The sequence below is a fragment of the Dromaius novaehollandiae genome, chromosome 7 (assembly GCF_036370855.1).
Source record: "Dromaius novaehollandiae isolate bDroNov1 chromosome 7, bDroNov1.hap1, whole genome shotgun sequence".
In the NCBI taxonomy this organism is placed as follows: Eukaryota; Metazoa; Chordata; class Aves; order Casuariiformes; family Dromaiidae; genus Dromaius; species Dromaius novaehollandiae.
In genome coordinates, this window is record NC_088104.1 from 23,648,115 (window position 1) to 23,665,734 (window position 17,620).

The 17,620-nt window shown below is 41.3% G+C and overlaps 2 protein-coding genes across 2 annotated transcripts in view; both read left to right on the plus strand.

The window, feature by feature from the left end:
* Nucleotides 1-11,240, plus strand: part of ERICH2 (glutamate rich 2) — a 51,281-nt gene extending 40,041 nt beyond the window's left edge. The window contains exons 9-11 of the mRNA XM_064515503.1: nt 2,779-2,836; nt 3,903-3,974; nt 5,225-11,240. Coding sequence (XP_064371573.1) covers nt 2,779-2,836; nt 3,903-3,974; nt 5,225-5,379 — 285 coding nt within the window. The 3' untranslated portion in view covers nt 5,380-11,240. The remainder of the gene's footprint in view (nt 1-2,778; nt 2,837-3,902; nt 3,975-5,224) is intronic.
* A 4,219-nt stretch (nt 11,241-15,459) lies between these two features.
* GAD1 (glutamate decarboxylase 1) overlaps nt 15,460-17,620 on the plus strand; it is a 33,466-nt gene continuing 31,305 nt past the window's right edge. The window contains exons 1-2 of the mRNA XM_064514932.1: nt 15,460-15,682; nt 16,939-17,085. Of these exons, the coding sequence (XP_064371002.1) occupies nt 17,016-17,085 (70 nt within the window). The 5' untranslated portion in view covers nt 15,460-15,682; nt 16,939-17,015. The remainder of the gene's footprint in view (nt 15,683-16,938; nt 17,086-17,620) is intronic.

Sequence of the window (17,620 nt, forward strand, 5' to 3'; positions counted from 1 at the left end):
GTCATATGGTCACAAATTCCTGCATACACAGTTCTTTAGGATGGGGAAAGGAATCTTCATTTCAGATCATTTAGTTCTCTATTGTAGAAAAATGCAACAGAGGAAGAAAGTTCATAAAGGCAGGGGGAATAGCAAAATACAAAATACTGGGCACTTCACTATACCAAAACTGTGAATTCCATACTTGCAAAAAAATGACAGTTACAGAGCCACACTCTGAGCCTTGAGGGAGAAGATTCAGGCAGTTTTAAACTCTCAGAATTATTCTTGCTGGTATAATACTTAGATTCCAGTATTTCTTACTTTTTTCTTTTGCATTTTTTTTTCTTGCTAAAAGTGTAAGCCCCCCAAAAAAGTGAATACAGAAATCCAGAGCACAATTCTGCAGCAAATTCTAAGCTGGAATTCTAAGGGCTGCACATAAGAATAATATAATTACAATGATAGTGATTGGCATGGTGAAAATGAGTCATCCATACATTTACTATGTAAGCAAGGTCCTTGCTCACATTTTCAAAAACAAAATTTCTGAGAAAGAACTTTAATAAAGCTTATGGGATAAATAGATAGAAACCACATCTGACACAGAAAGCTCCTGTGCTGCAGACAGCTGGTGGCCAGGAGAGTCGTTGAGGAAGTAACCTGTGTGCTTGGCGGTTCTTGTACTCTCCCCCAGGCATGTTTTGGGTATCTCAGGCAGATATTAAACTAAGTGAACAGTAGCCTGACCCAGTACTGCCCTTTTATATATTTATTTGTATATTTATTATTGTTGTTTGAAGTGCAAAGGTATTTGTTTGCCTTGCATTGTAACTGCTGTTGTGGATACTACAAATTGTAAGCATTCCTTCTGGGGTAGCTCCTGCTTTTATAGTCCACAGTTATAGAGTATGTGCGTTTGTATCTGAAGGAGTATCATTTTTACTTCCTTGTTAATAGGTTACAGTGGCAGAACTCTGAATGTTGAACTGTTTAGTGAGTAGTATTCAATATGACAATTCAGTTAGCTAGGTGTATTTGTTTAATAATCATCTCCTCTTCAGGTTTGAAATGAACAGAGAACCATACTCCATTTAGACAGTTCTTGCTGTCCCATGAATCTTTGTTGCTAACTTCTGCCGTCTTTATTTTAATGGAATTTTAACAAACTCTTGAAGATGAGGGTGGGTTTTCACTGTACCTCTAATATGCTTGTAGACAAAACAGAAATATAGCAAGAGCAATTTGGATTCAGGCTTTTAATTTTTCCAGGGCAAGATGCCTATATTCACTTCTGAAAAAGTTAAATTACTTATGCAAAAGTTGACACAGTCATGTTGGTATTACATAAAAAAACAGGGTGGATGGAAAAGGAAAGAAGAGTTGAATCAAAATCCTTTATAACAAGAAAACAGAAGGAAAACTTAAAAATATCGGGGGATTTTCTTTGCATTCTCTACTCCAACAAAGAATACAAGATTAATGGGCTGCATATCTTACAATCTACAAAGTAAAATATATCTTTACACTGGGAAGACAAAGAAGAGGCAGTGAAAGATGAAACCTTATAACCAGATTTTTATATGGCGGGAGAACTATGTCTGCTGCCAAACAGCAAGGTTTAGCCTTTGTCAGTTATGAACTGTTGTGAGTGTTGAAAAACATCTGCTAAGTTTAGCAGCTCTCAGACTTTCTATTTGATTTCAAATAAGAGAGCAATTTAATTGTCCACTATTAAAAACAACAACACCACCCCCAGCTAATAGTTACTGGACGCTGCTTTGTGAGATTCTCAGTTTCTTTAACAGAAGGAAAAATGATGGTACCTTAGATATTAGGATGTAGCTATTTTTGACACTTTAGTGATGACCATGTTTTCTTTAGTAATTTGTTTAACATTCTTATTTTAACTGAATGAGTAGTTTCTAGAGCTAGTTTTAACCTTTATCTCTCTAGTCTGATAATCAAACATCAATTAAGCAGGACTACTGTGATTTTCCATTTGATAGATTAATATTATTAGTTTTTGCTTTTTGAAATGTTTGAGGATTTACACTTGTGGTTTTAGACTGATGAGGAACAGACTGGCAAAAAAAATGATGCATGGAAAAATTCTGAATCTCAGGTATTCTAATTATAAAGTAAACTGGTAACCCAGAAGGCATTGTGGGATTTTAATCAACCCCTGATATTTATAGTGTGTCCTAATGACAGCAAGTATCTTTATATCTGACTCTTGCCAGATATATATTTCAGGGCTATTAATTGTATTTAATTGTGTAAGTACAGCAGAGGGCTAGGACAGTTATGTTTGCCCATTTAGAAAAAATCACAATTCATACCAAACTTAAGCTTCTTTCCTGTAGACTTTTAGTCCGAGTCAGTTCACTGGAATAGTTCCACTGCAGCGAGTTGGACTTCATGTTTGTATGATTGTTCGCATTCCTAAGTGTTTGCATAATAGTTTGAATTTGTGCTATTGATACTTAGATGTCCAGACTTTAAACTGTCATAGTTAAAATGCAGATTAAGCAAGGTCTAGTGACACTATCAGACTTGTTTGGATCTGTCTAGTACAATGGTGCAACAGTGCAATTCTCCATTACTTTAGGGAAAGCTGTTAGAAATCTCATCAAATATATCTTTCATGTAAAAATAGGCAAAAATTGGAATTAATTCTGAGTTTTGGTATCCACACTTATTTATATTAACTTCGTACAAGATTATATTTTTGTGAAAATATTTATAGGTATATACATACATACAGATTCATATGTTCTATTTATTTATTTATTTTAGTTCCTGAAAGCAATTATGAATGGAAACTACAGCCTCGCAAAAAACCTTTGTCGGATGAGTAAGTACTACCTTGGGGGTGATTACATTTCAATTGAGGTAATCAGACTGACTTCTCTCCATAGACATTACAATTTCATTCATAACAATGGCTATTTTCAGTCACTCAGCATTTATTTTCTGTGTTGAAGCATTCTAACCAGAGTTAAAAGTATCACCTTCTCGTGGCAAAATTATTTATAATCTAGTTCCCCCATTTGAAATGCTGTGTTATATAATACATTGTCTGGATGTTTAGCAAAATGCTTTAATATTTTAGCATGATAAAGTATTCTATAGAGAGGAAAAAAAAGGTGTAATTTAGCTGTTATAAGCTTAACATGTGATATAATATTTAATGGTATCAAGTAATTTCTTTTTTCTTGTTTACTTCTTTAAATGAGTGAATTGCATGTCTAGGAGAGTACATGCGAAGAATACTAATAGATCATTAACGTAAACAGAGAGCTGGTGAATAAACCATACCTTTTTTTTTCTTTGAGATATTCTGCAATGATCAGTTGGTTAGAATCTGAATATTTTACTGTTTTTTTTTAATTCTAGAATAGCTCACTTGATTTTTTTTTTATTAGATTGTTTTTCCTCAATTTATGGTGTGTGTAAATATATATATAGTTTGGAAAACAATATTAACAAAGCTTTTTCAGGCCCTACTATTTCTGGGGTTCATTTGGGTTTAACTTGTTTTCTGAATTTTCTGCATATATTATGCATGTTTCTAATATAGTTAATATACTTTATAATCTTATTGCTTATAAATAGCATACATCTTCTTTCCATCTTAATTCTAGAATTAAAATTTCATCTGAAATTAATAATGTAGTTAACTGAAAAGTCACTATTTGCATTTCTAATTGCTTAATAAAAATTATGACACTAACCAAGAGCATAGGTTGTAACAATAAGCTTGAAATTCTTCAGGTTATGAATATCCATTTTTGATATGTGAAGTTTTTTATAGGTATAATTTTACTTCAGTGGACTATAAATGTCAGTCTTATTTCAGATTTTCTGTTTATTTTTTCATTGTATACATATCAGTAACATGCTATGTTGTCAAATTACAGTTCTGATCTATGAACCAGAAAATACTGAGGCTAAGCAGTTTTTTCCACTTCTTGAAGAAAAGTTGTTGATGGGTAAGTTTGAGAATTGTAACCACAGTATTTTATTGCAGAGATATTCTTGCCTTTCACAGATAAACACTGGAGTTATTGTACCGATAGGAACCTGACCTTATGTTTAAAAAACACTGATTGAAAAAAATATTGGAATTATTACCCTATTTCTGGGTTTTCTACATCTTAAATCAGCTGCCTTGGGCTATAAAATGAGGGAGTAAACATTTTCTAGTTGTTAATGTTCAGTTGCAAGTATTCATTTTACAGTATATTAATGGAAGAAGGAATGAGTCAGGAGTCTTATTTAGGAGCCATCTCTTAAAGTCAGAACTGGTAGAATGGACCAGGTAAGCTCCCATCATCTGTCTCAGTACTCCAGAGCATCAACAAAGACAAACTACGCTGTCTAACTCTGCACTGAGGTGAAAGAGGAGTGCTCAAGAAACTCTTTTAGTGCTTGGGCAGGAAACTTCCAGGAGAGAGCCCTAACAAGCTGTAAGAGAATTTGTTTTTTAAACTACCCTAGATAGTTTCGCAAAAAAAAATCTGATGATGCTCTGAGACAGTACCTGTGACCCAGCCAATTGAATCATGCCAAAATGTAAGCCATGTTTGTCACAAAGTGAATATTAGGCTGAAAGATGTTAACCTGAAGAAAAAGTCCCTCTGCTGAATTCTGTAATATAGTACAACGAGAAGGAAAGAATGGCAAAGATTCAATAACTTTAATCCCTCTTTGGATACTCTCTGGCCTAGTTTAAATGGGCAATATGTTTTCCTTACCATGTTAACTTTAGCTTACATCAGTTACTCATGGTCAAGAGTTCCTAGTCTGATATCTGTTAGGGTATAAAGACACCTGAGGAGGGGAAAAAAGTCTTTTCCCATTCTATAGCCACTATGTAGCTACAGGAAACTGGAACAACAAAGAAGCTTAAACAGTGGCTAAATTCATCTGAGCATTCCCCCATAGATGAGTGATTCTCTGGTTACCAGCTGTGCTTGTTTTAGAGTTATGTCGAGCCAATTTCAAGAACAAAGTGGTCACAGCACATTTCAGGATATAAGCTAACATCATAGTTTTAACTGCATTCTGCCATAGTCTATGCAGGCCTTTCTTCCCTCACTAGAAAGGATTAATAAGTATTTAATCATTTAATTGAAAACAGGTAAAATTAATTGCTTACTTGCTTTTTTTAAAAAAAGAAAAACTTCCTGTAATATAAAACAAATTCAGTAATGAATCGTCTTGTGTATTTCTATGGCAGAAAGAGCACAGAAATTCACTGAAGGGGAGAGTGAAGATGATGAAGAAACCATTGACAGAAGCAGTGATGGCAACAAGGAGAGCACTAGCAGTTCAAATAGCAGTGATGAAGAGAGTGAAGGAAGTTCTGATTCTGATGATCCTGAGAAAAATTAGTTTGGAAATTCTTCTGCAATATTTCAGTTGATGATTTTGATTCTCCAACAGGCTTGTTAAAGTGTACTGTTTAATCATAATTTCTCTCCTGAACTTCAGTAGTCCTTTTTGTGTATGGATTATTTTCAAACTTATATCTGCAAAATTTACCTTGTTCTACAACTTGATAACACATGCAAACTTGATACATGCGGAAGTAATTGGTAAAATATTTTCCCCCTGGAGCAGGAAGTCACATGGAAACTGTGGTGTAGATTGTTAGCTGAGCAAATGCATTGTGTTTTATGCTTGCCACATTCATTTTCATCATTTGAACGCGGAAAACTTATCTTCCCATATGATTACATTAACTCTATTTTGCAAAATGATGATGATTTTTGAGTGACAGAAATGCCACCCTAAAATGTAAACACAGCTAGCTGAAAAAATGTGCTTGTTATAGTTTTGGCATTAATGAAATAGCTCTTAAGAATATTTCAGCTAAAAATCCTTGCTTGATGTCTTTGTAAAAATATGTAACTTCAGTGAATGTCTTTTGTCCAGATTTGGAGAAAAACCCTATAGCACAGTTGAATAAATGCTGGTTGTTAAATTCATCAGAAAATTTACATAACTGGTAAGACTGTGTAACTTTTACCAGCTTAGCATTCAGTTATTGTGAACATTAATAAAGCTTACACATTGATATGGCGTGAACCATGGTAGGGGTGGTAGGTATCACTCACCATGGTGCAAAAAAAAAATTAATACTCACCTGCAGAAGTATGAATTCACGCTCCCAGTGAGTTTGGTCTCCATAAAAGGATTATGGGATTGAGCCTCTTAGGTAAATTCACCACAGAAATTTAGCTGTTTCTCTGGCCACAACTAGTCTGTCGAAATAATAAAAGTTTGGTTTGTAGGAGAAGTGGATAAGAGAGAGGTAAGCCAGCCGCTTTCGTGAGAGAAGCCGAGCACCTCTCTTCTCACTTAAATTGAAGGGAATGAAAATGGTCAACTCCTCTGAGGTTCTGATTCCTGAATTACTAATACTAGTTTTAGTGTCCGCACCATTCAGCTCCTATCTCTTGCTTTTCGTTTGGAGATTTTTTCTAAGAAAGAACCATTTGGTCAGGTCCTAAATGAATTCATCTTAATGCTTTTAAAAAAGATAGAGAAAAATCATAGACTGGGAATCATTCCTCCTACTTTATAAATCTGCTGATTTTTCTGGACTGACATTAAAACTTGAAAATGATGCAGATACATTCTCAAGAGGCAGATTCCCTTTCTAGTAGTATATCTCAAGAATAGATCGGAAATATAAACTCAAGATGGTTTACATTTTGTGCTAATATCTTCTGCCATTTTTAATGCAGATGTCTATGCGGGATGTCTGCCATATGTATTACCTCAAATCAGTTGGTGTCCACATGGTGAAGATAGGTGAACCGTGTTACAATGCTGAAAAAAACAGATAATGAATTCAGTGTTTTTTAACATTTGGCTATAAATTGAGTGGCATGCATGTAAAAGTATAGGCATCTAACTGCACAGACAGTGCAACTTTCTTGCTTAAAATGGCAAAAAAATACCTTGATTAAACCATGCTATTGCAGGAAAGGCTTGTAGCTAATTCTTACTGTATTTACAGTTTATTTTTCAAAATAGTAAGAATTTTATTATACAAAATGTTAAGTTATACAAGGTTGCAGAATTGGACTGACTTTAATCACATTCAGTAAAGTCTACTAATGAAAACCAAACATAACTAACATGTTCTGGGATAGATAGAAGAAAAGTTACAGTGAACATTTTATTAAATACTTGAGTACGTTAAAGTTCAGTATTGCTTTTCACTACAAAAATTCTAAGGCCCGATATTAATGTTTGAAACTATATATTAGCAGTTTTGTGCTATAATTTTAAGCATATTACTTCCTTTTACTGCACTTTTAAAAAACAAACAGTGTATACCAGTTATACGTCTAAATGTTATTGAATAGATGCCTTGCTTTTTCATTTTCATGTGAAAAACAAATGGTCAAACAATTATGTGTCCATCTAAGTCCATACAAATCTTAGAGAAATAATTGGTTAATTTATTCATGCTTAGATAGATGTACTATATAAAATAATTTCTATTGGTTTCTTAGATATGAGTCGTTTACACTATTGCCTTTAGCTACTCTGTGTTGTGTTATTTTTCTTTCAGTACTTCCTAATGAAGGTCCGTTTGGGTGATTAAGACAGAGAAGATGGCTATCAAATGCTTGTGACTCTTATAGGGCTTAGTTTTCCAGTGTCTTTCTTTGTTTAACCCCAGCAGCATAAAGGACATGAAACCCCAGAATGAAATCTTTGGGAGAATTTATTTTCCTTAAAGAGATCTTCCTGTGTTGTAAAGGTGCCTTCCAGTTCTCCAATACTTTGTCTTGGTACAAGGTACAGAGTGCAATGGAGAGGGCATCTCTATATCTTAGTGGCCTCTAAAGGTCGCTTCTGGAGTCCCTCTCTTCAGTAGCATATTCGTGTTCTTAATGTTTCTTCTCTAGATTTACCATAAAGAATAAGAGAAGAATAATTGTTCTTTTTTTTTAATTGCTTCTAAAATGTATGTGTCATCTGCTTTTACAGTCCCATACTCAAGAAAAGGCGAGATGTATGTCAAAGTAGTCAGAAGGTGTCAGTCTGGTAATGGGGAATGCTTAAGTTGCTCTTGAAGTTGGAATCATTGCCACAGCTACTCTGTCACCTTCCTACAGGGCCCATAAATGAGACCAGGAAAAGTTCACCTACTTTTGTTGAGGAACTGGTCAGAAAAGGGGGAGCAAACACAAAAGGACTGATGTGGAGGGTCTCCAAAAGGCTCGGAAGCTTTACTTAAACTAATTCTGTCTGGATGATCAAATTTAGGGACCTGTAGGGACAATCGACCTAGTGACCCAGAAAATGATAGAGATTCAAGTAACTAAAACTGCACATAAATGCAAACCCTAGTAAAAGGATTTGTACTCCTTGAACTGAAAACCTCGAAGGCTTTTTATGATGCTTCTCAGGGCTGTTCATAGCTTCCCAAGTCTCAGAAAAGTCAGACTTTTTAAAATCAGTTTGACTTTAACTACATTTTTAAGAAAATGAAGTGTTTAGATAAATATCTTTATTATACTTACATAACAAAGACAAGTTATTTTTAAAGTTTATATCTATAACTTTTAGAAGTTAGGTATATAACTGACTATAAAACACAAAGCTAGTTTTCACTCTGAATGTGATTTATGTTTTTGTAAATCTTGTTAGTAAGTACTTGCTTCTCCATCTTTTGAGTGGTTGGCATTAGTCAAATAATTTCCAAAAGATCTTTGCATTTTCTGTGTTCTTTTTTGACTAAAATTTACATTTTCAAATCGTGGCTTTTGTCTAAAATGCATTTTAAAACAATGGATCAATCTGCTGCTACTTGAACAGGCGTTACTTAAAGCTCTTGATAGTTACCCTTCATTCACCTAGATCCTATGTTAAATATGCCTTGAAGATCCTATTCACTTATTGATAGGTACAGTGATTTTTTTTAACGAGTTAAAAACCAGTAACCAGAGTTTAGTAGTACCAATCTTTTTTCCTGCAGATTACAAACTGTTGCAATGCTTTATATAGCCTATCTTTGGCAAGCAGTGGGCATGTTAATATTGGAAGGCATTGGGGGCAAATTCATACCAATACGCGTGCCAAATTCCAGGTCTAACTTGTCAGATATCGGAAGGGGAAGTTCTGGACCCTTTTTATGTCCTAGAAAACCTACTTGTTGGTCATTTTGCAGTCTTTAGATCGCTAGAGCCTTTGTACAGAATTTCTGTGAAGGAAGTGATCAGTGAATCAACGTCTCTAATTTCAAGCTTTTCTGTGTGACTTGAATAGCACTAACTCCAGTCTCTCTCAGATGTTTCAAAATTTTTGCTAGCTCACCTTACCTTCAATTTTGTTTAGTTTCATTTCAGACTTCTGTTTAAAGATATTATTAATCTGTGAAGAGAAGAGATAATTTATATGACTGATAGGAGAATGCAGAGGAATGAAGTCCCAGGTTGGTGTTCTGTCCTCGTAGGCAGGCGAGAGTGAAGCTAGCCATGTTATCTGCCCTGCAGAGAACTCGGCTGTCAGAGTTATCAGAGCACTATCCATTGTAAACTCCCGAATCCCTTCCCAGACATTTCCTTTAAACCCTTGTAAGCATTAAGTCTCCCTTAAGATAGATTACCCTTAAGTGGGTATTGACTGTAATGAGGTAAGTTATTCATTGTTCAAAGCAGTGCTGCTCTTATCTGATGTGCATAAGCTTTAAAACTTTGTTCTGGCTCAGTATGAATTGTTGAAGATGGCAAGACTAAATTATGTCTCTTGTTCTAGTGCTGAGTAGCTAACATCCAGCCAGATGACATGATTCTTCTCTTTCATGTTCGTCTCCTTCCAGTGCAGCTACCAAAGTGCCAATAAGAGGAATCGACAGCTTTAGGTAAATGAGAGTTTGCAGAGGTTTTGAAGGGCCAGAGTAGGGGGTGGGAATCTATTACATGAATAGATGTGAATACGTGTCAGTAACATGTGCAACACTGATAATCTGATTTTCTCTTTCGGACTTGATATTTTTGGTTTGAATCACTTCTTTCTCTTGATTTGGGAGAAATTGTTCTTCCCAAAAACTACTCCTCAGTGCTGTTGTATGATCTTCCATACTAAATGCTGAAAAGAGAAGCATGTGTAACAGCTGATGGCTTTGCTTAAAGCCCATGCTCTCCTCCTCCCTCAAAATAGAATGATTCTGTTGTGGTGCGAATGCTAACATGAGATCCCTTCAGGTTAGGGGATAATGAATTGTTCATTCAAGTAGAGAGAAGAAAGTTTTTTCTTACCTGCACATCAGTTTTCTCTGGTGGAAAATTTAGTATCTAACATGACTGCTCAGAGTACAGTGTTCTGATTGCCTTTTTTTTTTTTTTTTACCTGCTCATATTGTCCTCGTTCCAAAATGTGTTTCTATGCTGTGTTTTCACTTTTGTTGTAAATGTTAATTAAGTATTGTGTTCTTCTGAAACCACTTTCATTTCAATCAGGTGCATTTAATCTTCCTTTTGAAAGAGTATTTTATTCAGATTTCTGTAATATTGTGGCTAAAAAAATACCAGAAGGATCAAGCTTTTCAGGTATGATGTTGCAAAAGGCCTATTATTGCACTAGCTACTGATTACTATTTGGGGTAAACTGCCAAAACCATGAAGCTAAAACCTGACTTGACTATCACAGGAGAAAAAGGGGGTGGGGGGGGCAATGATCCTGAAAACTTTTGAGATTAGTTTAGGAAAGCCCATACCAGATAAGAGTGCAGTTATGATTTGAGAAGTGGTTTTTTTTTCTTTTAAGTAGCAGGAAGACATGTTCCCATCTCCTGAAGATTCTTTATGAAATATGCCCAGATTCCAGCTCTCCAAATTCATTCTGGGATTGATGAGCTGAGCTGCATTATCTCTTGCAGCAACGTTACTGAAATTACTGAATGTTATAAATATAAACTGATGCCCTGCTATGGGATAAAAAGACATAGTTCAGTGAGACATGTAACAATTATAACAAGATATCACAAGGAGAAAATCCAGGCATTAGCTCTAATGGCTCTACAGGGTTAAAGGGAGAGACTGGGAATAACATTTATTTCAATCACAAGATAAACAGTTACTATTTCCTAAAACTGGCAGAGAGCAGACTTACTGAGTATGCTATCATTTCTGTTATAATTTTTCATGCTACAATCACAATTCCACAACTTAAATAATTGTATTTTATTTATGTGATCCATCTAGATAAATAAGATTTTCTGTTGGTTTTTAGTTTGTTCTAGTTTGCAAGTAGTTTTTTGGGGGGGGGAGGGGTGGGGGGGTTGTTTGCTTCCATGTTTGCTTGGTAGTGCTGACAGTGGGGATTTTCTGCTGCTATTGTTTGGGGATGTGGGTTGTTCTTTGGGTTGTTTTTTAGATGAAGCAGATCAGAAGGGACAGTGACATGTTCCAGCATGAATAAGGAAGGGGACATCCTGCAAAAAGAAGCCACAAAGTATGTAAAACAATGTGCGTCAGATTAGACCTCTCTAAATGCCCTTCTCCACAGCAGTGCAGGATGTTCTAGCTGGCAGCTTATCTTTCGAAATTCAGGCAATGAGCATGACCTTAAATATGGGATGCTTGGATAGATCGGTGACTGATCAGTCATAAACCCAAAGCAAACATATCTCTTACCTTCAAAAAGTTTTCATCAACTGACATAAAAGGGATAGCACAAGTTATCTCTAGAATAGAGTATAGATGCATAGTTTTCACCTGATTTCCACTTGCAGAATTTTTTGGACAGGGCCAAATAATAAGAGCAGTAGTCCATTAATTTTTCTTGCTGTGATCGTTTTTTGTTGCAGACAAATACAATAATTTATATCTGTATTTTTTTTAGCACTGCAACTGAGAACCAGGCAAATTCTGAATTACTTAGTTTTGAACTGTTTTCTGATTTTTCTTCATGAAGATTTAGGGAAATTTCTCATTTAAATCTATTGAAGTTATTGAAGGTAAATCTATTGCAGGTAAATGAGACATTGGGTGCCAGAAAAGGTGGAAAAAGAAAGAGATACGTGATACAATGAATATAGTTTGTAATAACATCCAGCATAATGGGTTACAAACGATCATAACTGTGTGATTTAAAGAGAATCACAGGCTGTGAAGATAAAAATACAAAAACACGATTTCAGGAGCCTCACTGATGTTCAGTGTCCATCATGTTGCTTATGTTTTTAAGAAAAGAGAATGCCTGATCCCTACCACCTAAAATATTCACAGTCTAAAAAAAAGGGGGGGGGAGGTGGCATTTAGAAGGCAACAGAGAAAGAACCTTCATGGGGAAAAGGAGAAAAACAACTGTCATAAAAATCACCAAGACGCCAAATTACTTCCCTCCCTGTAGATAAATGTGTATATAACATGACTATAGTTCAGAATATGAAGAAATAAAAACATAAGTATTAAGATTCAATGCCTTCCCCGAATGCTTTTAAATTGATATGTAGTTACATTTTGAGTTCTTAAAGTGTAGGCAAAAGGCAGCTCCTAGGAAAATGATTGTTCAAACCTGCAGGCTGCCATGCAAGCAGACAATATTCTGCTGCTCAGTGCTCTTTTTTATATGCCCACTGTTATAACCATTGTATAATCATTGACTAATCTTTGTTGCTAGAGATATTTATTATATCCCTTTTATTTATTCCTGTGCCCTCCCAAGGTATTCAAGATCCATATTTTAGCATATCCAGTTAATGGACAGAGGTGAACTGGAAAAGACCCTAAGGTCTGGCTTTCGTAAGTAATTTCTAACCTAGGCACTGGTTGCAAGCCCCAAGTAAGGGAATATCTGCACCCTGCTATCTTGCTGATACTATGGGTTGGCATTTTTCCCTGTGTGTATTGTACGAGCTCAGTAAATGTCAGGGGTTAAAAGCAAAGACCAAGCCTTCTGGGGCTCTAACCTGCAGCGCGCACCATACAAAATGTTCTCCATAACCAGTGCTTATGGTGCACTCAAGCACTAGCAACACATAGAAGAGGAAAACAGCAAAGAGGGGGTGAGCAAAAAATAATCGGGCAGCACAGCTTGATGGAGAGGCTGTGAACTTTCTCACTGAAGCTAAAACCCTTCTGCATGGCCGCTGTCTTCTAGCCGTGTTCATCGGGCGAGGGTGCTTTAAAGGCCCAGCCAGGCACGCGAGCACCGGGCGAAGCCTGCAGCTTCGGAGGGGTCTGCGTTGGGCCCCCGGCGCGCGGCAGGGCTGGGGCGCTCCTTGCGCGGGTGCCCCCGGGCCGAGCGGCGGGACGTGCCCGGCCCTGGCGCGGCCCCGAGGCTTGCCAGGCTCCGTCCCTCACCGCTCGTCCGCGCCAGGGCCAGGGAGGCCCGGGCGGGGCGGGCCTGCGGTGACGGCCGCCGCTCCGGGCGGGCTGCGTGGCGGTTGTCTTCGCTGAGGGCCTGGGCTGGAGGTGCAGCACCACCTAGAGGGGACGCGGCGCGGGGGCCGGGTTCGCTGTGCTTTCCTCGCCCGGCGACGGCCCCCCGTAGCCCGGGCGTGTTGCAGGGCTGCTGGCCGTGCCGGGGGGCTGCCGCCGCCCCGCGCCGCCGCCCCGGGCCCGGGCCCGGGCCCGGCCTCGGCCCCTGGCCCCGCTGCGGCCCTCGGCGGCCCGGTGCGGCTCGGCGCGGCCGGCGGGGCGGGCAGGGGCGCTGTCCGCGGTGCTGAGCGGAGCGCGGGGCCCGCGCCCGGCCGGGCCGGCTGCTGCGCGGCGGGCCGAGGGGGCGGGCGGCTCTCCTTGGCTGCCTCCGTCCCCCGGCGGGCCCGAGTTTCCCCGGACGAGGGCATATTTGTACTAACATACATGTATTTGCTGGAGGATACATTTCTGGAAGGCCAAAAGGGAAAGAATGGACGCACGCGATGTGTGCCTGCCCGGACCGTCACGAACCGAGCCTTGTCTCGCCTGGCAGTGGCTGCTGTCTCCCGCCTTCGGAGATCTTGGCAGGTCCATTTTTTTGACATTTTGTACTGCAATCCTGCCACGATTTTCCATAGTCAGATATGTTTATTTACAGTTATAGAGATAATTAGTCATAATTATTATTTCTCAGGCTCTGCAGGGAACATTTTGCCCGATTGATTGCAACTGTCTTTAAAGCTATAGGAAATAGATGGCAAAGGGACCCGTTTTGGAGAGGAGACTGACTGACTGACAGCATTAAGTAGCCAAGAAGATTGTTTTGCCGTGCAGACCCGGCACTAATGGCTGGAGATATTAGTACCTCTAAAACCGTATCTAAAAGCGGCCTTTTGTGCTCTCAGTGTTTCCTTTATGCCTCCAATTGCTGAACAGTAGGTCTGCACGGCAAAACGATCGTCTTGGCTACTTAATGCTGTCAGTCGGTCCGTCTCCCCTCCAAAAAGGGCTTTTAACTTTTTGCTTTTCCCCTCAAGTCCTTGAAGAAGGACATGTCCCTGCTGCTCGTTACAGTGTCAGCAGTCCTGGCTGCGCAGCATTCCCCTGCACGGGGCGAAATCCTCCGTCTCCGTCAGCCTGTTTTCCCTCCTCCATTCGCGTCGTACATTCCTCCCAGCCCCTTGCGTGTCATCTTGGCGAGCAGGGTTTGTTTTAGCCATCAGTGTCGCTACCTCGACATGCTGAAATGTAACACAGCGGTCACCACTGCGAACTGTTAGTGAAGCGTCTTTGGGGAGTGGAGTGGGGAAACACAGTGAGATTTCGGGTTGTCGGGAGTAGAAAAAAAATGGTTGTCTTAATGTTTCCATTCTTAGCGAAAGGATGTCTGGTGTAAAACCGTGATCTAACAAAAGCACTGAAGGTAAGTCACAGCAATCCAGGTGTTCCCTTGTCGCTGGGGGAGACAAAAAGAGTCTCCGGTCTTTGAGTCTCTGCCACCCTCTGGCGGAGAGTCGTGCAGAGGGAGCTGGTCTTAGTTGGGAGGTTTTGTAAAGGGGAAGAATAAATGAATGGGGCACATAAAATTCCCATCACAGTGAAGGGAGGGGGGGTTGTTTTTGCTAAGGTACATTTAGCACGGACCCCGCCTGACTAATTTCCCGGCCAGCACAGTGTACAGGGGCGTGGAGGGCTGAAGCGGGAACAAAGGCGGCTGAAGGGACGCTCCAAGCTGAAGTTAAGATCAAATGGGTTTTGCTTCAAGCAGATGTTTTAAGAAACCAAATGCCCGTTAGCAAACCCGGCTGTGCCGAGTAAAGTAAACGCTAGCGCGGGGCGCCGGGGCGCTCAGCCGGGGCGGCAGGGGGGAGACCCCGCGCGGGGGGCCCGGCCCCGGCCCCCACGGCCGCCCCGCACCTGCTGCGCTGCCCGGGGCCCGCGCCCCGCCGCGGCGAGGCCCCGCGGCCGCCAGCCCCGAGCGCCGCCCCCGCGGGCCGGGGGCACCGCTGGCGGCCGCCCCCCGCCCCCGAGGCGGCGGCCGAGCCTGCGGGCGGGCGGCGCGGCGCGGAGGGGGTGGCGGCAGCCCTGTGACTCATGCCTGCGTCGAAGCAGATCAACCGGCGATTCACGCTTTAAAAAAGCAAATCCGAGTACTTGTGGAAAAAAGGTCATCTCGCATTAAATTCCGTGGCGCGATTGGTATTCCGACGTCGTTTCTGGCGGAGTTTATAAGCGGCGAGTCGCTCCCCGGCTAGAGTCGCCCTGCCTGCTTGGACTCTGGGAGTAAGACTGGTCCGCTCGTCCCCTCGGTAAGTCTCCTCTAAAACACATCCTATTTTTTCAAGCCTTTGGGAGAACCTTTTTGAGGATCTGGATCTTTTTTTCTTAAAACCGATTGTGGTCCCTGCCATACCCACAGAGGAATAACGGGCATTTTGAGACAGCCAGCGCCTAGACATTGTGCTAACCTGTTACTTCACTTCCAGGCATTGTCTAGCGAATCTCTCCTGCCTTAGGATTACTTCTTTTTTTTCTCTCTTAAAAAAGTAAGGTACCTTTTTCCCATTGAAATCATTGATCCGTTGCGTTCACACGCGGCGTAAATCCGCCCAGCAATGAAAATGAATTAGTAGTTACCGATTTTTAAAAAGCAGCTAACAAAGAACGTGTTCATTCATTACCGCGACCTTGACTTTCTTTACAAGGCGAATAACATAAATCTCAGGTAGCCATAGGGACAAAGAGGAGAGCGGAACACCTACCCGATGATTCTCGATCAGCGACCAGTTTTGGTTATCGGAGTGCCGTGTCCGCCGGGAGAGACCTGAACATCTAGCGAGGAGCAAGGGCTAGTCCAGCATCTTCCACCAGACATGCCTTCTCCTGCCATTTGTGCCATGAAAGCTTACCGCGGGAGAGCCCTGGTTTGCGTGTGAGCGCTCACGGGTCCTGCTTTGCTGCACACATGTGTGTGCGGAGACATGCATGCGTGACGCGTGTCATCGGACCTGGGCAGAAATGCACCTTTGTCGCGGCGTGGGGTTATATAGCGGTCTTTCCTCGATGTTGTTAAGGCTGGCGTGTGTTTCAGGGATTGGATGACAAGGCACAGAAATGGGCTCAGCTTGGGATTGTAGGTCGTTCGGGCTGGTAATTTCAAAGCCCGCTTTGTAAATTGGTTTCAATGTGACGCGAGGTGCATAATTGCCCTGCTCATTGATGTAATTGCGATAGACTTCACGGTCCGCTAAATCCACCACGGCGCGCAGGAGGCAGCGCCTCGGCATCCAGCGAGGGCGCGTTTTGCTCTTCAGCCTGTCCCGGCATCTGCCCGCCGCCGGTGCCGGTGCGGTGCGGTGCCGGTGGGGTGCCGGTGCGGTGCCGGGCGCGGCGGCCCGGGGCTCCCCCGGCTGCAGCCCGGCGGGCCGCTCCCCGCCACCTCCACTTCGCCAGGACTTCATTTGCTTATTGTCGGCTGCAGCCTCCTGCCCTCTGGCACCTACACGGGACCCCGTGTGGTCCTCCAGGAGACCCGGCCCGTAAAGCCGCCTTCTCTCCCTTCCAGTGAAGCCTTTGCCGCCCGCCCCTCGGAGGAATATTGGCGGAAAACCGGGCTCCGCGGACCGAGACTTGTCTGAAGGGATGGCTTCCTCCGCTCCGTCGTCCTCCAACGACGCCCCGGACCCCACCCCGGCTAATCTGCGACCCACAAGTAGGTTTTATTCTTTTCCTCGTTTGAAGCCTCTTGGCGGCTTTCTCCATCTAGGCTTGGAAAGACCGATTTCAGGACGAAACGATAAATCTGTGAGAGCCTGTTCCACGCCGCTAAGCAAGGTGCAGAAAGTGCTCCACACAAAGGAACCATCTTCCTGGCGATAGCGGGGGAGCTTGGTCCGTAACGTAGCAAAAATAAGGCACAGGGAGAAAAAGCCCGTCTCAGCAGCCAGCCCTGGCTCTATCTTACACCACGTCTGAGGGATTTAGACAATAAACCGAAGCCCCCAGATGGTCAAAAATAGGGATGTTGGGTGTCGAAAAAATGAATCAGTTAAAGGGCGAAGTTACACCAGTGGCTTAAAGTGGGTCCCCCCCCTGCATTTTATAAATGCTAATGCTACTGCTTCCTTTCAGCGTATGCCGAAGCCTATAATCAAGTGAAATTTGGATGCAAATTGTAGCTTTTAAAGCCTTGTATTCCTAATTGCTCTGAATTTGCCTTGAGTTATTGAGGTGTGAGTGGGAAGCAG